Raw genomic sequence first — 21,722 nt, forward strand, 5'->3', positions numbered from 1 at the left:
CTTGAAACAATAACGACGCTTTTGCTGTGGCATGGGAAAGGTATATCTATCGATTTCATGATCATAGATACAAAACATCGCGCTAGAAAACTTATTCAAAACTATGCAAGTGGTGGCGTACAAACTACAGAGAGAGAAGGTGCTTTTAAACATAACAAGAGTACGTAGTAACATATGCGAAATAACAATGCTTACAAATAGGTGTAAAAATGAAAAAAAAAAAAAAAAATAGAAAACAGATAAACGACAGAAACAATAACGCTTAAAAAGCATACATCATTTTTTATACACAATAAAAATATAATATAACATTAAAACGAAGAACAACACACGAAATGACTAAAAAAAAAAAATCGCGAAGAAGAAGAAAAAAGAGAAAAGATGGACAACGACGATGAGATTCAGAATTTCATCGACACGACAAATCGTATAAAATACGAGTAAAATTGGGCGATGAGAAAAAACACCAACCATTCTTCTTCAAACTAATTAGTAATAGTAAATTACTACGAGTAATATAATAATTTTGGTTTTGCGAAACGCTCGCGCGATGATGACAAGAGACACACGATAGCTGCTAGCGCACAACGACGTCATCATCAAGTCACCGATAACGCCTTGCGGACGAATAAATACTCGGAAAACTGCTGGCCTTCGACGCCTCCTCCGCTGCTGGCAGCTATCCGAAATCCGGCATTTAGTAGCCTGGTGATGGCCTGAACGGAATTCAGCTTACAGTAGCCATTTAATGGGAATCTTATGACGTGAGCTGCATCGTGTTGATTCCAGGCGACGCTGCTGCGAGCGTCCATCAGGGCCTGATTGGTTTCCGGGAAGACTTCTTCGACCAAGCAGCGGTCACCGGAGAGCATTATGCGTTCGCCGAGATCTGGACATACGTGCATGGCGACGCATTCGTAGTTATCTTGTTCGTTCAGTGAGGAACAATTTTGTAAACGGTTGTCGATACCACCTCCGCCTCCGTTACTACCTCTATGGTAGATGGATTTACCGAGGGGTGCGCAGCGTTGGCGTTCTTTTTTCATTTGTTCCAGTTGTCGGCACATGGCTGTAAGGCAAAGAAGATATCTCGAAATTAGTCGATTGTTGGTAGGAATCTCGTAATCAAGTACCTAAATTTATACGTAAAATTGATCAGAAGACCATATAGAATCGATCTGCATTATGTAGGTAATTAATTACTTCTGAACTTCGCAGTCAATTTGACAGAAAATATTGCAAGTTACTCTCTCAAGGGTTCAGAATGGGAAACTTTCGCTCAAAATATTTCTAGGGGATAAAAGAAGAAACTCAAAAAATTTGCCCCATCATATTCAGGTAGGTACTTGAAGTACTTGAAGTTTTTTGAGCAAAGAAGTCAAAACTTATAATGTGGAGAGATTCAAGTGACAACAACCTGCTGAAAAATGTGCATCTAAACCACATTCCGAACTTATATTCAAAATTATAGCTTTCGAGATCAATTGTGTGAAAAGGAACGGTGGACTTTCAAAGCGAATTTCAAATTGTGACGAGAAATTTACCGAAATTACGGATAATTTACCAAAATTATAAGAAATTTAAATTTACCAAAATTACAGGATATTTACCAAAATTATCAAAATTACCATAACTTTGAATAAATTACCAAAATTACCACATTTACAGCATTGTTACCAACATTACCAAAATTACAGATAATTCACAAAAAATTACCAAAAAGTAATTTACCAAAAATTACAGGCAAAATATACATCACAAATCGCCAGTAATTTACCAAAAATTACGGGTTATTTACCAAAAATTACGGGTAATTTACCAAAAATTACGGGTAATTTACCAAAAATTACGTGTAATTTACCAAAAATTATGGGTTACTTACCAAAAATTACGGGTAATTTACCAAAATTACGGATAATTTACCAAAATTACGGATAATTTACCAAAATTACGGATAATTTACCAAAATTACGGATAATTTACCAAAGTTATGAAAAATTTACCAAAACTTTCAATAATTTAACTTTACAGAATTGTTATCAACTACAAAAATTATGGGTAAGTCTTACATCATCAAGATTACAGGTAAATTTCCAAAAATATGTGTAATTTACAAAAATTACAGGTAATTTATCAAAATAGCGGGAAATTTACCAAAATTACAAGAAGTTTACCAAAATTACCAAAACATTGAATCATTTACCAAAATTACGAAATTTACAGCATTGTTACCAACATCATCAAAATCATGGGTAAGTCACCTAAATTATTAGATTACAGGTAATTTTCCAAAATTACGAATAATTTACTAAAATTACGGGTAATTTACCAAAATTACAGCTAATTTACCAGAATCACAGGTAAGGTAATTTACCAAAATCACGGGTCATTTACCTAAATTACGGGTCATTTACCAAAATTACGGGTAGTTTACCAACATTACGAGTAATTTACCAAAATTACCGTTAATTTACCAAAATTACCATTAATTTACCAAAATTACCGTTAATTTACCAAAATTACCGTTAATTTACCAAAATTACCGTTAATTTACCAAAATTACCGTTAATTTACTAAAATTACAGGTAATTTACCAAAATTTTATGATTTATCAAAATCACAGGTAATTTACCAAAATTACAAGTAATTCACCAAAATTTTATGAAGTTTATCAAAATTACAAGAAGTTAACATGAAAAATCACCAGTTACCTCACTAAAAGTTAGGAATAATTCACCCAAAAATACGGGTAATCTACAAAAATCACGGGTAATTCACCAAAATTACGGGTAATTCACCAAAAACTACGAGTAATTTACTAAAAATAAATACGGGTAATTTACTAAAATTACAGGTAATTTACCAGAATTACAGGTAATTTACCAGAATTACGGGTAATTTACCAAAATTACGGGTAATTTACCAAAATTACGGGTAATTTACCAAAATTACGGGTAATTTACCAAAATTACGGGTAATTTACCAAAATTACGGGTAATTTACCAAAATTACAAGTAATTTACCAGAATTACAGGTAAGGTAATTTACCAAAATTACGGGTAATTTACCAAAATTACGGGTAATTTACCAAAATTAGATACTAAAAACTTTAAATAATGCATCAAAATGACCGAATTTCGAAGTTTGTTACCAACATTACCAAATTTATCAGTAATTTCTCAAAATGGCAGATTGACAAGTACCTAATTTCAATTTGTAGTAAGTTTATAAAAAGACTTTGTGACTTTGTACTTGAAAGTCTGTTTCAATGTAAGTTGACTCAAAAGGTAGGAATTTGGTTATTTGCATTGCCGGACGTTAAATTTCTTTTTATGCATGTTTAATTGCGTGCGATGACACGACATTTCAATTCGTTTTAACAATTTTTTTTTCTCAATTTTCGCAAACTTTTTCCAAATTTTTCGGTATAGGTTTTGTTTTTTTTGACAATTTTCACTGTTTTTTATTCCTATTTACCAAAGAAATCTGATTTCAATTTTGAATCTATCCATTCGCGTGAAAAAAATCAGCTTCGAGTCTCTCGATTTGATTGTTTGGTTTACACCAACGAGATGGACCGAATGCGATGGTACCCAAAGTATACTCAACATACGAGTGTGCTAAACAGGTTTCGATTTATTAACCTTGCGAACGGTACGCTCGCCCGGAGCCAATTTTCAATAACGTATTTCCCGAATGACTAGTCTTCGTCGTGGCCGTAATCACCGTGCGCGCAATATGCCCAAATGTCTGTATGTATTTTCTATTTTGTCTACACATATTTTACCAATTTCGTTCTCATAGGTTTTTCGATAATTTCGCAGCATTTTTTTTCGTGTACTATTCGCGATGGCGATGGTGATGGCGCTGCCGTTGGCGATGGCTTCGTGAACATTATGAGCGTGTCGTGATCGCGTGTAATTCAATTATCAATTAACGCTCTTCGTACTACAAATTGAGTAATGTATGCCAGCAGCGGCGGTCGGGTATCGGACACGGGCAAGCCTCTTGATCTGCATGACACCGTATCGCATTCGCACCTCAGCATGAGAATTTTTTCCATTTCTTATCAAATCATTGCGCATTTAGGTAGGTAGGTAGGTGTTGTTCAAGACGAAGGGGAAAGTGGGGGCGAGGAGGAACATATCAATTCGCCGACGTACCATATAGTCACATGTAGAAGACCGTGGACCAGCAGCTTTTGTGCAGAAGTGTTTAGGCACAACGTGTGGAAATCTCTGGCCTCTCCAGGAGGAGAGAAATTGGGAAAAAATAAAAAACAATAGAAAACAAATTCTAAGTAAACACATTTTCAAGAAAATAACTCCTTCCTCGAGAAACATTTAAAAAGGTGTCAAACTGATGTCTGCAGGGACCTATAAATTATTTGAAAATTTTCAATCTCGCGGCAAAATACTTCTAAACAGGCCTTTTTTCACTTTTTCGAGGAGGGGAGGGGGGACGCTAATTCTAGAATGTTGTGATTCTATAATTTTTTATAACCCTTCTCCACCACAAACCACCAAAAAGAATTGTTTCCCGCCTTATCAGCTGAGTAGGTCCTCTTTATATTCCAAAAGTCCTGTTTTTGTCCAACTTGCCTACAAGGTTCTGTTTTTTCCTGGCAGATTATTCCTAGTCAAAAAGGTGTCAGTTTGTGTCAAAAATGTATAAGTGTCCATTTTTGGTAAAATTTTCAAATGGGCCAATTTTTGGCAAAATTGTTCAAAAGGTTCTGTTATTGTTCCAAAACTCCTGTTTTTGTCAAACTTGCATAAAAGGTTCTGTTTCTTTTTTCTGACAGATTTTTCAAGTCAAAAAGTGTCAATTTTCGTCAAAAATGTCTAGAAGTGTCAATTTTTGTGAAAAATGTCAAAAAGTGTCAATTTTCGTCAAAAATGTCTAAAAGTATCCATTTTTGGTAAAATGTTCAAATGGGCCAAATTTGGCAAAATTGTTTAGAAGGTCGGTCCTCTTTTTATTGTTCCCAAAGGTCCTGTTTTTGTGGAACATTGCTGATAAGGCTCTGTATTTTTTCTGACAGATTTTTCCTAGTCTAAAAGTGTCAATTTTTGTCAAAATTGTCTGAAAGTGTCATTTTTTGGTAAAATTTTCAAATGGCCCAATTTTGGGCAAAATTGTTCAAAACGTCCTCTTTTTATTCCAAAAGTCCTGTTTTTGTCGAACTTGCTAATAAGGCTCTGTTTCTTTTTTCTGACAGATTTTTCAAGTCAAAAAGTGTCAATTTTTGTCAAAAAAGTCTAAAAGTGTCAATTTTTGTCAAAATTGTCTATAAAAGTGTCCATTTTCAATAAAATGTTCAAATGGGCCAAATTTGGCAAAATTGTTTAGAAGGTCTTCTTTTTGTCCCAAAAGGTCCTGTTTTTGTGGAACATTGCTTATAAGGTTCTGTATTTTTGCTGACAGATTTTTCCTAGTCTAAAAGTGTCAATTTTTGTCAAAATTGTCTAAAAGTGTCCATTTTTGGTAAAATTTTCAAATGAGCCAATTATTTGGCGAAATTGTTCAGAAGGTCCTCTTTTTGTTCTAAAACTCCTGTTTTTGTCAAACTTTCTTATAAGGTTCTGTTTTTTCTGACAGATTTTTCCAAGTCAAAAAGTATCAATTATTGTCAAAAATGTCTAAAAAAAAGTCCATCTTTGGTAAAATTTTTGAATGGGCCAATTTTTGGCAAAATTGTTCAGAAGGTCATCTTTTTGGTCCTAAAGATAAAGTCCTGTTTTTGTGGAACTTGCTTATAAGATTCTGTTTTTTTCCTGGCAGATTTTTTCCAGTCAAAAAGTGTCAATTTGTGTCAAAAATGTCTGAAAGTTGCCGTTTTTGGTAAAATTTTCAAATGGGCCAATTTTGGGCAAAATTGTTCAAAAGGTCCTCTTTTTGTTCCAAAAGTCCTATTTTTGTCAAACTTGCTTATAAGGTTCTGGTTTTTTTTGACAGATTTTTTCAAGTGAAAAGGTGTCAATTTTTGTCAAAAATGTCTAAAAGTGCCATTTTTAGTAAAATTTTCAAATTGGGTAATTTTTGCCAAAATTGTTCAGAAGGTATCTACTCTTTTTGTTCCAAAAGTCCTGTTTTTGTAGAACTTGCTCATAAGGTTCTGTTTTTTATCCTGGCAGATTTTTCCTAGTCAAAAAGTGTCAATTTGTGTCAAAAATGTCTAAAAGTGTCCATTTTTGGCAAAATTGTTCAACTTACCTGTTTTTGCATAAATTGCTCAAAAAAACCACTGCTTTTGCCAAAATTAAGTACCTATCTAAAAATACAAAATACCCTTTTTATGTCAAAATTGTCAAATGAAGTTAATTTTTGGCGAGTTGACGAAAAGTTGTAATATTTTTTAGTCAAAATTCTCAGTAAGTAATTTTTTTGTTGAAATGGTCAAATTGGTCGTAAATTTTGTCAAAATTGATCAGAAATTTTGTTTTTTTTCCCCTGCCAAAACGTCTAAAAATCATGATTTTAGCCTTGCCAGCCTAAAAAGCCCTCTTTTAGTTTCAAACTTTGCCAAACTAAAATCCTGTTTTTTACTTTTGTCAAATTTTATACCCCCCTCCCCCCACCATTTTATTGACCAGAAACTGAGTACACCAAAAAAGAAGATTCGATTACAAAACACAAAAGAAATCTATATAGCTCTCAGTGATGGCTAATGATTTGAGATTTGTCGTCTAAAGTTGTTACGATTATTCTTTTTTCGTGAACCAAACGAACGTTGTTAAAAACGTAGGCGTTTTGAACGACGATGTACCATATTTAAAGCGTCCGGTTCATCGGCGAGTAGGTATTCAAGGATAGATGCAAGAAACGATGATAATTCGCTCGCGGGTACTGATGCGTGTATAGATATACAGCCCTACACTAGTACGATTCGAATACCTTCAAAAAAAGTTGAAATTTTTTACACATTAATCAGATATTATACATATATATATGGTATATTTAGATGAGAATGAGACGACCAGACGAGACACGACGCCATATTATCGAATTGTTTGTTATTGACGTCGACATTTTTTCTTCCAAAACGCGCCAACTGACTATGAATTCTCTTTTTACGTGAAAAACGTAGGTACACTCTCGTATCGTGAAAATAACGCAGTTAATTTTCTACTCGTAAACGGCGATGAGAAAATGAACAGTGTTAAAGAGGCGCGTTTATTAATTTAACGCGCGAAATAAACGAGCGATGTAAAAAAAAAATGAAGAGAGAGACGAGAGAATCGTTTATTGAAATATTTTTTACGCAATAAAGAACCTTTCTCGCATCTTTTCCTCGTTGAGAGCAGAAAAAAACCATTTCGTCGTCGCGGTTTTGCGCTCTCACTGTTGTTGAGGTGAAAAATATATACGTGAAAAAAAAGTCCAGGAAAGGGAGGAAAACATGAAAATGAGAAGGGAAAGAAGAAAAGTGGGCACGTAACGGACGAGGGAACTATTTCACTTCAAACTTACCTACATAGAAAAAAAAAGAAAAAATCCTACCGCGAGAAGTGTAGGTAGGTAGGTAGGTAGGTAGGTAGGTATTTTTGTAGGTTCGAATAAAATATGAAAAACAAATGAGGAAATTTTTTTCGCCGGCATTTTTCTCGACAACGTGGCATTGGCATCAGAGAGGCAGAGCAAAAGCAGGTGTACGAGGACCGAAGAGTTGAGCCGGAGCTGGAGCCGAAAGGAGGGCGGCTGTAGATTATAAAATGGCCCCATAGGACGCGCGGTACCGCATGCCTGATGGCGTTAATCCTTTCAAATTCTATACGACTCTTCGCGCCGCATCCCTGCCTGCGTCTAGCCTGGGGGCTTCCATTGGCGAGAACGAGGCGAGCGGGGTAGAAAAAAATGAGAGAATAAAGAAAAGAAACGAGAAATGCCTCGGGCTAGCAATCTACTCCTTGAATCATCTCGAAATTGCCGCCGGTTATTTGTTAGTGTTTCGTCCTGTTCTGTTACACACACACACACACACACACAACGATGGCGAGATGGCGGCAATGGTGGTGAAGAAGCCGGCTGCGGGCTGCGGCACATTCGCTTCTTCTTCTTGGAGCACGAGCGAGATGTACAGAGAGAGGGTTGTGTATATATACTTTTACATTTCTACCTTGATGCTTAACTATTAAAATGAGTTTTCAGACTCGCTCTCTCAGACACACAAACACACCAAAATACTCGTACCTACTCGTATACCTCGATTGGTGCTCTCTCGCAAACTCTCATCTGACACAAGATGAGACAAACTAACGGGGGTACGTTGTTGGTATTTTCTTGTACTGTACTATAGGTACCTACCATACAAAGCAGACGAAAGGGGACGACGTGTAGTTGCTGCTTTTTTTCCTCCCTTTTCTTCGCGACTTCACGGCTTCGTATAATATAATTCTTTGAACCCACACACGTCGAAGCTTTTTAAGTTTTTACACCGCTATTATTGTGTAATGTAGGTATACATGTACAGCTTTCAAAGACTATAAGGGTTCAAGTGTTCGGCGACGACGACGATGTCGACGTCGACGTCGTCGCCACTTGCCCAGCGTTGTTTCATCATCGGTTTTATTATGTAAATAAACCCGAGGCCATGGTGCAAATAGTTTTGTACGTAGTGGACCTAACAAAAGAGTGTATTCAATGTTTGTAACCCTAGCCAAGGTATACGATATGACCACCCTATAGACGATATACTGCACGTAGGTGAGGTATATGCTACATAATGTACAACAAGTCAACCTACTATGTAATGTATGTACCTATCTTTATAAAGGAAGAGTCTCTGCTGAGGGTTTTGTGCCATGGTCTTATTTTAGAAAATTCTTCGCAGTGTTTTTCGAAAACCAAACCTACTCAAAGAGCTGCTGAAAGATGTTCTAAAGGCTGTTTTAAATTAACGGCAGGAATAGATATCTCTGACAGATCCATACATTTCCAAATTTTCAATTTCTTTTTTGGCATACTCCCATTTTGGTGAAAATGCTCATTCACAAAATATAATCCAGCAAACCCACTGCCCTTCGCCCCAAAATTGTTAAAAATTGAACGAGACTCCTCGAACTGTTCCTCATAGATCGAAATGAAGGTACTCAACTCAAGAATTTAGGAAATCATGGCCCAAGTTTGGTCTCAATTGAGAAGGCTTCATTTGAATTTTCCCCCATTCATAAAGATTCAAGAAAAAATATGATGAATTGGATAAAATTATTCTTGTTCTGTCGTTTCAGTCATTTTCATGTCTAATCAGCGCAGCTTTGAAGTTGGGTTTTCTGGTTTTACTAAAAATTTGTTGGTACTGATTTCTTCACATTAGGGAATGAAGGATTACCTACATACCTACCACTATCAATGTACATGTACCTCTAATGATTAACTGGAAATTTTTGGAAAATTAAAATCAATTTGTCTGGTACATTGATGATTTTACTGATTTTTGGTAAATTTGTAAGACACCAGTAGCAATTTTTGACAAATTCCAAATAATTTCGCAATTTTTCGATAAACTACGGGTAATTTGGGTAAATTCAGGATAATTGTTGTAAATCACGGTAAATGAAGAAGGAGAGTAATTTTGTAAATTACGGGTTATTACGGTAAATTACGGGTAATTACGATAAATTACGGGTAATTACGGTAAATTACGGGTAATTACAATAAATTATGGGTAATTACGGCGGTAAATTACGGGTAATTACGGTAAATTACGGGTAATTACAATAAATTCTGGGTAATTACGGCAAATTACAGGTATTTACGGTAAATTACAAGTAATTACAGTAAATTATAGGTAATTACGGTAAATTACAGGTTTTTTGGGTAAATTTTGGATTATTTTGGTAAATTACAATAAATATAGCAGGAGACCAATTTTGGTAAATTAGACGTAATTACAGTAAATTACAGGTAATTACAGTAAATTAAGTGGTAATTTTGGTAAACTACTGGTAATTTGGGCAAATTTAAGATAATTTTTGTAAATTACAGTAAATGGTGAAGGGGAGTAATTTTAGTAAATTACGGATAACTACGGTAAATTATGGGTAATTACAGTAAACTACAGATAATTTGGGTAAATTTAGGATAATTTTTGTAAATTTAAATAAATGGGGAAGGAGAGTAATTTTGGTTAATTACAGGTAATTACGGTAAATTATGGTAATTTACTGGTAATTACGGCAAATTACAGGTAATTTTGGTAAACTTTGGGTAATGTGGGCGAATTCCGGATAATTTTTCTAAATTAAACTTGAAGTAAATGGGAAAGGGGGGGGTAATTTTGGTTATTTACGGGTAATTTGTGTATATTACGGGTAATTATGGTAAATTACTGGTAATTTTGGTGAACTTTGGGTAATGTGGGTAAATTGTGGATAATTTTTGTAAATTACTACAAATAGGCAAGTGGTAATATTGGTAAATTACTGGTAATTACGGTTAACCACAGGAAATTTTGGTAAACCACAGATGATTTGGGTAAATTTAGGATAATTTTTGTAAATTAAAGTAAATTTGTAAAGGGGAGTAATTTTGGTTAATTACGAGTAATTTTGGTTAATTACGAGTAATTTGTGTAAATTCCAGGTACATAATTATAATAAATTACAGGTAATTTTGGTGAACTTTGGGTAATGTGGGTAAATTCTGGATAATTTTTGTAAATTACTATAAATGGGGAAAGTGGTAATATTGGTAAATTACTGGTAATTACGGTAAACTACAGGTAATTTGGGTAAATTACAGGTAATTTTGGTAAACTTTGGGTAATGTGGGTAAATTCCGGATAATTCTTGTAAATTACTACATATAGGGAAAGAGGTAATATTGGTAAATTACAGATATTTACGGTAAATTACGGAGAATTTTGGTAAATTATGGGTAATTTGGGTAAACTACAGGTAAGTAATTTGAGAAAATTTCTGATACTTTACATAAGTTACAATAAGTGAGGAAGGGAGAAATTTTGGTAAATTATGGTAAATTACACGTAATTATGGTGAATTACGGGTAATAATGGTAAATTATGAGTAATTATGATCAATTACGAGTAATTATGGCAAATTACAGGTAATTATGGTAAATTACAGGTAATTATGGTAAATTACGGGTAATTTTGGTAAATTAGGTACGGATAGTATTTGTGAATTATGGTAAATGCGGAATGGGGTGGGGTAATTACGGTAAATTATGGGTTAATTTGGTAAACTACTGATAATTTGGGTAAATTTCGGATAATTTTTGTAATTCACGGTAAATGGGATAGGGAGTAATATTGCTAAATTACGTGTAATTACGGTAAATTATGGGTAATTATGGTAAGTTATGGGTAATTACGGTAAATTACGGTTATTTACATAAAATTACTGGTAATTACGTTAAATTACGGGGTTGTTTGCAATTCGTTTTTCTATCAATTTTATTTGTACTAGTAGATGCGCAGTAAGTCCAAATCAAAACACTTTTTACAGTCAAAATTAACGAAAATATAAAAAAAAAACAATTTCAACAAAAGTTGAGGTTTTTTGAAAAACCCTGGAATCTGGATTTGAATAACAAGGAGTGGGGAGGGGTGCATTTTGAAGAATCGAATCTAAATGTATCTAAATGATCATTAAAAGCTGAAATTCATTCGGGCCTTTTAAAAAAAATATGTACCTTTCCAAGACTGGAAAATCCAAAAATCTGTTACAGGCTCCAGAATGACTCGACACCAAATTCCAATCGACTCGCGAATCGAAAATATGGCAAAATTTCACCGTAATTTGATAAAATTTCGATTTTTACTTGAAAAGTGTACTCGAATTTGAATTTTTTAAAATTCGTCAAGAACTTAAACTCTGAAAGAGGTGTTTTTCGTTTCGATCTTGAAATTTCTCATCTCTCGCAAATGTTTGAAGCGCATCATAATTTCCTTCATAAAGCTTTTTGCAAAACCAATCCCATAATATCGTAACAATGAAGATCACAATTCTTCAATTTTTACCTACATCTTTCAAGTCACCACATTTAAACAGATCTCAAGAATATGGTCTTCGGGTGTTAATTATTCCAAAATTTACTTACGAGTAATATCGAAGTAACGCGCTTCCTCCAGCAAGAGATCAAGATCGGCGAAATTTTCCGGTATCAGGAGTCGGGAATTCCGCATGAAATTCAATATATGCTTGAACATGCTGCCATCTCTGTCGATAAAGTAGTGTTGTTTCAGCGAATCTAAAACTATCGGAATACTGCCGTTGAAAAGCTTGGCTAATCGCGAATCCGGGTATCTGCACATAGAACAACGACAAAACTTGGTTAAATAGGCATATTGTCAACAATTCAACATGGTTGATGTTTCAGACATTCTACAGATCTCCTGGGTATACTTTGGAGCAGGTAATCTGCTATAATCTTATACCACCTACATGCTGAGATTATGATGCACTTTAAATCTCGTGAGATAAAATTGATAATCTAACAGCAGATTCCTGTAGATAATGATTTTGGAATATGAACGCAAATTTCTACGCACATGAGACTTGAAATCCATCCACAAATTATCAGTGAGTTGGAGTGGGGGATAGGAGGCCAGTATTAGTTTATAATGCGTAAAACGTGAACAATGCCTTAGCTTAAACGCTTCCTAATGACGATTTATCTGCGACGACGTAGGTAATTGCGAGGAAAAAAATACCACGTTGAATACCCTCCATCTAGGTAGATTCGAGATTATGGCTTATCGTTTTAAATGTAGGTATACGAGTCTCGAACATTTATACCAAAATGTTGAACCTACTTGATAGATTGGCGCTATGCTTCTACGAAATCGAAAACGAAGAAAGTTAAATTTGTCGACTCTACATACGTGAAATTTTTCTGCATCTCGACATCTTGCACTAAGAAAGTTTCAAATGTGGACCTTTTAACTAACCGTTAAACCATTTGTTATCTACGTTAGCGTAGCTGAGCTGTGAACTATGCACCAGGATACGTACCTACCTACGAGTACAAAACTCGAGAGGACCAGCTAGGTACACGTTGTTGTTGACTTTTTGCAACTCATTTCGTTAAGAGTTATAAAATTAGAGACTATTTATTATGCAAAATAAGGCAAAACTTTATTAATTGAGGATAAATTAAGGTTATTACTTTGAGGTGACTTGCGGTGAACGCGTTTGCGGTACTAGAAGACTATTTCGTGTCCCGCTCCGGGCGCCAATACCAGAACGTTATTGGCTATTAGGTGTTAAGCAGTATGTGACGTCTCAGACAATCGCCGCAGGCTCCATTAGGCTATTAATAAAAGTTGTTTTTCTTAGGGTTTCTCAAAATTATCGCTATCGCGTACCTCTACCTATGGCTATATGGCCACACTTGGCAAGGTGGAATTGGAATTTTTACCGCCAGCATCATTTTAAGGGTGTCGCCTGCCGCCTGCGTGACCGACGACCGTGAACGATCCACGATTAGGGATATGCGATGTTAAAATTTTCAACAATGAGTTTAATCCAGTCGTTATACTTAGTGTTATGTATTTTTGTTCCAGGAAGTGTCGATGATGATTTTTTTTTCTCACGAGAGAATAATTTAAAGTGGCATTGGATTGGTTGGTACGTTGATTTTGACAAATCCAAGCGAACCTGAAAAAATTCCTTTGAGCCCCCGAAATAATCAAAATTTTACACGGTTCAGAACAAATTCCAATTTTTAAACATTTCTGAACATTCAAAAAAAAAAATGCTCGGTAATTAGAATTACCTACCTATTTTAAGGGAAAAACACGAAACGTCATCATCATATGATCATCAAATTCTTCGTTTACGAACAGGTAACCGAAATGAGCTGCAAAACTGATCGAATAAAGAGCTCGTACTCAATCCTCTCCCCCCCCCCCAAAAAAAAAAGTTGAAAAAGTAACCAAAAATTATGCAAAAAATGTACAAAAATCACAAAAGCCAAAACGTTTTTTAAAATGGTGAAAAAGGGACTTTTTGGCAATTATGTACTGTCAAAGAAATTATACTTTTACAAATTCTTACCAGAAAAGTTGAACTACGAGTATTTCACTATTTTTTTAACAATTTCTGACATAAATGTAAAGTTTTTTGACAATTTCTGGCAAAAAAGCCAAAAATTTAAACAATTTTGACATTTTTTGGCAACTTTTGAACAATTTTTGGAAAAAAATATTCAGCTAGTTGAATTTCTGAAATTATGACAGACTTTCAAAAATTTTAAAGATAATCGATCAAATTTTAGAGAAGCTGACTTGAGAAAACTTTGAAAAAAAAACATATCGTTACTTTCTGATATTATGCTAGAATTTGAAAACCTTGAAAAAATAATCTCTTGTCTTTCTAACTTTTAAAAAAGTCAATTAATTGCCAAAATTATCCATACCAAATTTTCAAAATTGAATTTCTACGTATTTTGTCGCATATTTTTTAAATTTGGAATTCTAAACATGGAGTTAATTTGAGCAAAAACATAATCACGTTCAAAACAAACTTCATTGTTCGAGATCATTTTCAAAAAATGAGACTTCTTCTGCTAAAATGGAATTTCACCCCCTCCCCTCGTTTTGGAATAGGATTTTTTTATCGGAAACATGGATCTGTCTCTGATAAAAATGGGATCAATCACAATCCTTCAAAAATGAAATTTTTCCTTCAAAAATGAGATTTTGTACAAAAAAGGCCCACTGTTTGAGATTTTTTTAAAAACTGAGAATTTTTGAGAAAAAATAAATCTTTTTTTCAAAAAATGAGAGTTTTTCAGCGGAAATGAAATTTTTCCCCAAAAATGGAATTTTTTCCATCAAAAATTGAACTTTTTTTTCAAAAATGAAAGTTTTTTCTTCAAAAATTGAATCATCTAAAATAACGTAGCTAATTTCTTTACAAACCTGTTTTTTTTGTTTTTTTTTTGAAACCCACGAAATTTTTTAAAATTTGGGAGTAAGTATTTAAGAAAATTAAATCTTTTCCTCCATAAATAAGACTTCATCTCAAATTGTTTTTAAAAAAAGTTCATTAATCGAGATTTCTCAAGAAGTGAGAATTTTTCTACAAAAATGGAACTATCTGCCAAAAATGGAATTTTTTCAACAAAAAATGAAATTTTTCTTCAAAAATTGGATTTTTTTAGCAAAAATGAAACATTCTGTCAAAAAATGGGATTTTTTTACAAACTCGATTTTTTTTCAAAAGCAAAAAATTTTTTAAATTACGAGTTAATGTTTTTCTCATTAAATGAAATTTCATTTCAAAAATGGGATTTTGTCCAAATAAAGGTTCATTATTTGAGATTTTTCAAGAAGGGAGAATTTTTCTGAAAAATGGAACTATCTCCCAAAAACGGAATTTTTCTAACAAAAATAGAACGTTCTTTTCAAAAATTGATTTTTTTCCCTCAAAAATGAAATTTACTTCAATTTCCACAAAGAACAAACATTTCGAAAAAGAGATTTTGTCCAGAAAAAGGTTCATTGGGTATTCGAGATTTTTCAAAAAGATGGCAATTTTTCCGCAAAAATGGAACTCTCTCCCAAAAATGGAATTTCTTCTCCAAAAATGAAATTCCCTCTAAAAAAACGTGATTTATTTGCAAACCTGGAATTTTTTTTTTCGAAAAGCACAACTTTTTTTCAAATGAGAGAGTGAGATTTTTCCTCAAAAATTAAAAATGTAAAAATTGCCATAAAATTGAGGAAAAAAGTGAAAGAATTTGGGAACAGAATGAAATTTGACAAAAAACGGAGCTTATTAAGCGATTTGGTAAAAAACAGTACTTTTTTTTGGTAAAATTTTAAAACACAAAAAAGACTTTTTTTAGGCAGGCAAGGCAAAAATCAATGCTTTTCTGACATTTCGACCAAAAAAAAACCACAAAAATATCTCGATAATTTTGAGAAAAAACGGAATTTTTTTGACGAGTTTGGCAAAAACAGGATTTTTTGGGGCAATATTGGAAACAATAGGACTGTTTGACAATCCTAGCTTTCGTAAAAATTGACTCTTTCTGACAATTTCATCAATAATGGGCACTTTTTGATAATTATGCCAAAAATGGACATTTTTCTTGACAATTTTTACCAAAAAATAGACTTTTCGAAATTTTTATCACCGAAAATATGACATTCTTTCAAATTTATTCAGATCGTAATTTAAAACTATAATTATGCATGTCAAAAAACGAGACTGAAATGTGGATTTGAACAAGCTGAAAACGTTCCTGAGTAGGTGAGTAGGTACATATGTAAGTATTTCCTTTTGAAAATTGGGAAACTGAAGAATCAGCAGACAGATACAGAACTGCTCAAAACCATTACCCACCAAATTGCTACCAATTGATTGGAGAGGTCGATCAAAAATCAGATGTTAACCAAATTTCACTTTTTGAAAATCATTTGATTAACTTTTTGTTTTAATTTACCAGAAATTACCACAAAATTACCAATTACCAAAAATTCCAAGTAATTTACCAAAAATTACCAGTAATTTACCAAAAATTACCAGTAATTTACCAAAAATTACCAGTAATTTACCAAAAATTACCAGTAATTTACCAAAAATTACCAGTAATTTACCAAAAATTACCAGTAATTTACCAAAAATTACCAGTAATTTACCAAAAATTACCAGTAATTTACCAAAAATTACCAGTAATTTACCAAAAATTACCAGTAATTTACCAAAAATTACCAGTAATTTACCAAAATTTACTAGTTTTTTCGTAGAATATGAGCTAAATTTGAATACTGATTTAAAAATTCGCCAAAACTTGAGAAATGAAATGCAGCATTTTAAAATTTGGCTCGATGACGTATTCCTGATTTGTTCATCTTATAAATATACAACGATCAATGTATCGTTTGTCCTTTTCCAATTCATTACCAATACAACGAGCATCCAGCTCATCGAGAAACTAGGCCCAACCAATACTCTTGGACACTCGGACACCTATAGGCTCGTATTTCCAACATCAAAATTAAGCTATAGGCCTACACGTGCTCTCGACTTAGGTACCTAGGTATACAGATACACTCGAATTGGGGAATATTTGAAAAACAAAAAAAAAACTCCACTAGCAGCCCGCACAATTGCGCTGGCTGGACGTCAAATGGCGGCGGCCGCGGCCTTCGGTCGAGTAGGAGTGGTAGATGATACATACGAGAGAAAAATTTACCCGCTGGACGCAGATGTGTTGACTGGACCGGAGGCAATAACGCGGTATAATACGAGCACATTAAATCCAGTTCCATGAAGATATTTCAAAACAGAATTGATTGCACGTTCTCGATTCCGCTTTAGGGGGAGGCATATCCGGAATCATACGATACGTATCTTTGGCGCAGGATTAGATACTACGCCGCCATCACCCCCCCCCCCTCTCTCTCTCCTGGTCCTGGGGCATTTTACTTGTTGAATTGAAAATTTTGTCCTCTCAGCGAACATATTTGTACATACAATGTTTCCTTATATACTCGTACATACATTGCTCGTATGCTCGTGCGTTTACTTTCCTCCATATAATAATACAAAGTATAGGTACTCGTAATACACACACAATACTTTTACGCACATTTTTGCCCTTTCTTTCGCCTTCTGTGTTGTGCGGCATCCTGTGCGAGCTGACTGCAGAGCTCGGGCTATATACGCGCCATTTCTCATTATCGAAGAATATCGAAGCTCCGCTATATTTTAATGATAATCACTCTTACCATATTAACCGACGAATAGTTCGAGGGGACATGTTCCAAATGAATAAGTACGTTAATTTTTATACACGATGATTGTAATTGCCAACCAAGACTTGGACTGCCCCGGGCCTTCATTCTACCGAACCCCCTAAGTACAACAATTCGACGACATCGCAACCTATGCATACTGCATAGTGCCACACAAGGAAATACCTTATGTATACGTTTAGGTATTACCTATATTTCTAATATCTACCTATATGCCAGGGAAGCAGGTGGTACGTATTGCCGAGTCACTATTTCAAGTAGGTACCTCAGGCACAGGGTTTCCCAATTGCAATTTCATTCTGATGGGTAATTTTTTTTTCGAAATTTCAACATTTCTTACCAATAATTGTAAATTTTTGAAGCAAAGCTGGTCCAAAAAACTTTTTTTTTTAGAGGAAAGGAAAGTAATCAATCCAATCAAAAGAGAAGGCAAAATATTCATTTTTTCATTTTTTTTTTTTTTTTTTGGATTTAAAGAGGTATTTGCTAGCAACTTTATTGACAATTTCGGACTATAGCCTACCTACTTTTCCAAGAATGGATTCGACGCCGATATAAGTCAATTTTAATTTCCAAATTGAATCGAGTATACGTAAAAGGCAACATTCTGTTTGAACAAAGCTACAAATATTTCGAAGATATGTTTTGTCTCAACTTCTTACTGTCCCTTAGGATCATTCTAATCTCAATTGAACGTTTCCAATTTTGATACATTTTTGGTATCGTGTTTATCCCTTCGTTAATACAACACATCAGTATTTATAACTGACTTGTGAGCCTTTGCATAGACCAGTCGTGCAAATTTTATAGACCTACGAGTACCCTTGGATAAGCTATGAGGGAGCTTTTCAGTCAGATAGGCTTCGGTTCTGCAAATACCGAGCCCTATTTTCAAAATACCTGTCGAAGAAGTCATCCCATATATTGGACACATTTTAATAAAGCATGGGATAAGTAAAGTGAAGGTAATAATACTATGTTGTATATATCGCACAGGTATACGTACAAATATGCAAGGGTGGCCCATTCCGGCGGATTTCTATCTCCATGGGAACAACGTGTATAGTACACCACGCCGGAGATGAGATATGTGTTTTAAATAGCCAGTTTTCACACGCCCGAACCAACGTAGCCATTGGCTACGTTTAAATCACCGACATTTCATCTGGTCGTGGCTAGTCTTTTAAGACTTTAGCCGCGCGCGACAAACGCAAACGCTCGGTACCGTATGGAATTTTCTCGCAGACCTGGCGGGCCTTATGGCTTCGTTTCGGAGATACGAGAGAGAAACCTTTTTCGGAATTAGCCGAAGCCGAAGCCGACTTCTCGCCACGACGTTTGGAAAATCTCCTTCTGTTCCTTGGCTATACGTAGATACACGTCGAAAAGAATATCCACATGTATATAGAAGGACGACCGGAGAAAAAACAAATCTCGATCCGCAGCCGCCGGCTTTATACGTGGAAATTTTTTTATTACCTATTGTTATTTTAGTCAAATATGGACCGCAGAAGCGAGCTTTTAATAAAATTTCATCCTTTTCCCTCCACCACGATGTACATGTTCGATATTTTCACGTCGGTTGTTTCTTTTTCTCTACAAATAGAATAAAAATATTGTACGGGTTTTCCGCCGGAGGGCTGAATTGTCGATTGTTGGACACTTGGACACTCTCATATTGCCCCAAGAGAATTCAACGGATGCAAAAAATGACCCGTTTGGCCAAAATTGCAGAAAAGTTCTGCTTTTTTGCAAACAATTGGTGAAAAAAAGTTTGTCTTTTTTTTGCCAACATTGTTCAAAATTTCTGCCTTATGCTTGAATTGAAAAAAAAAACTGTTATTTATTGCAATTTTACATGAAATTTTGAATTTCATTGGTCGCTTTCTCTATTGGAAAATTTTCGTGCTTGACAAATTACCAGTAATTTACCAGAAATTCACAGTGATTTATCAGAAATTTTAACCAATAATTTACTAAAAAAGGAGTCAATCACAAGCCCCAAGTAACTTATAAACCATGGCAAAAATTACCAACAGTTGTAAATTACCAAAAATTACCAGAAAATTTTCAAAAATTGCAAGTTGTCTGTTGAAAGTTATCTATCAATTAATTACCAGAACAAAAAATTATTGTAATTCGCCAAATTACCAGTAATTTACCAAAGATTAACCAAAGATTACCAGTATTTCACCAAAAGGTACCAAGTAATTTACCACAAATCACCAGTAATTTACCAGAAATCACCGGTAATTTTCCAGAAATTACCAGTAATTTACCAGAAATTACCAGCAATTTACCAGAACTTCCCGGTAATTTACCAGAAATTACCAGGAATTTACAAGAAATTACCAGGAATTTACCAAAAATTGTCACAAGATTGACAAAAATTACCGAAATTTACCAAAAATTAACCAATGATTACCAGTATTTTACCAAAAATGACCAGTAATTTACCAAAAATTACCAGTAATTTACCAAACATTACCGATATTTTACCAGAAATTACTTGTAATTTAAAAATTACCAGTAATTTAAAAATTACCAGTAATTTAAAAATTACCAGTAATTTACCAGAAATTACCAGTAATTTACCAGAAATCACCAGTAATTTACCAGAAATACCCAGTAATTTACCAGAAATCACCAGTAATGTACCAAAAATTACCACCAATTTACCAAAAATTACCACAAAATTGACAAAAAATTACCAAAATTGACTAAAAATTAACCAAAGATCACCAGTAATTTGCCAGAAATTACCAGTAATTTACCAGAAATACCCAGTAATTTACCAGAAATCACCAGTAATGTACCAAAAATTACCACCAATTTACCAAAAATTACCACAAAATTGACAAAAAATTACCAAAATTGACTAAAAATTAACCAAAGATTACCAGTAATTTACCAGAAATTACCAGTCATTTACCAGAAATCACCAGTAATTTACCAGAAATCACCAGTAATTTTCCAGAAATTACCAGCAATTTACCAAAAATCAACACAAAATTGCCAAAAATTACCAAAATTGACCAAAAATTACCAGTAATTTACCAGAAATTACCAGTAAGTTACCAGAAATTACCAGTAAGTTACCAGTAATTTACCAGAAGTTACCAAAATTTACCAAAAATTACCAAAATTTACCAAAAATTACCAGTAATTTACCAGAAATTACCAGTAAGTTACCAGAAATTACCAGTAAGTTACCAGAAATTACCAGTATTTTACCAAAAATGACCAGTAATTTACCAAACATTTCCAGTATTTTACCAAAAATTACTTGTAATTTAAAAATTACCAGTAATTTGCCAGAAATTACTACAAAATTGACAAAAGTTACTGAACAATAATTAACCAAAAATTAGCAGTATTTTACCAAAAATTACCAGTAATTTATCAAAGATTACCAGTAATTTACCAAAGACTACCAGTAATTTACCAAAGATTACCAGTAATTTATCAAAAATTATCAATAATTACCGGTAATTTACTAAAAATTATCAGTAGATAATTTAACAGCAATTAGCAGTAACTAATTAATGACCTGGTCGGAAACCAAAAATTATCAAAAAAAGTTAAAGTACCAGTTTTTTTACTAAAAATTACCACTTCAAGCAGGGCCTTTTTTGCAAACATTTCAAAGAAGTCTTGTTTTTAGTCGGGAATTGCAAAGAAGTCCAGTTTTTCTACCAAAATAGCAGAAAACTTCTGATTTAAAAATTTTTTGAGACAATTGGGGTATTTTTTTGTACAGTTTGCAAAAAAAAGGCCATGTTTTACCAAAATTGAAAAAAATTCTTTTTTTTGTCCAAAGTTATAGAAAATTCTAATTTTTTTAACATGTTTTTGCCCTCTCTCTCCCCCTTTAAATGACCTGTCCGAGGCCCCGTTTTTTTCAAAAAACGTATTGCGCTTAAAAAAACTCATTTTTCATGATTTTCAGTAATGCTTCTATTTTTACAAAAATTGCTAAAAACAAGCTAGG

General features: G+C 33.8%; 1 protein-coding gene across 11 annotated transcripts in view; it reads right to left on the minus strand.

Moving 5' to 3' along the window:
* Positions 1-204: 204 nt before the first annotated feature.
* The window catches only part of twz (BTB/POZ domain-containing protein twz), a 376,456-nt gene continuing 354,938 nt past the window's right edge, over positions 205-21,722 (minus strand). For all 11 annotated transcript variants that reach the window (XM_065364340.1, XM_065364349.1, XM_065364341.1 and 8 more), the window contains 2 exons: positions 12,064-12,269; positions 205-1,069 (listed from right to left, as the gene is read on the minus strand). In XM_065364340.1, the coding sequence (XP_065220412.1) occupies positions 600-1,069; positions 12,064-12,269 (676 nt within the window). In that variant the 3' untranslated portion in view covers positions 205-599. The remainder of the gene's footprint in view (positions 1,070-12,063; positions 12,270-21,722) is intronic.

The sequence above is a fragment of the Planococcus citri genome, chromosome 4 (genome assembly GCF_950023065.1).
Source record: "Planococcus citri chromosome 4, ihPlaCitr1.1, whole genome shotgun sequence".
Lineage (NCBI taxonomy): Eukaryota > Metazoa > Arthropoda > Insecta > Hemiptera > Pseudococcidae > Planococcus > Planococcus citri.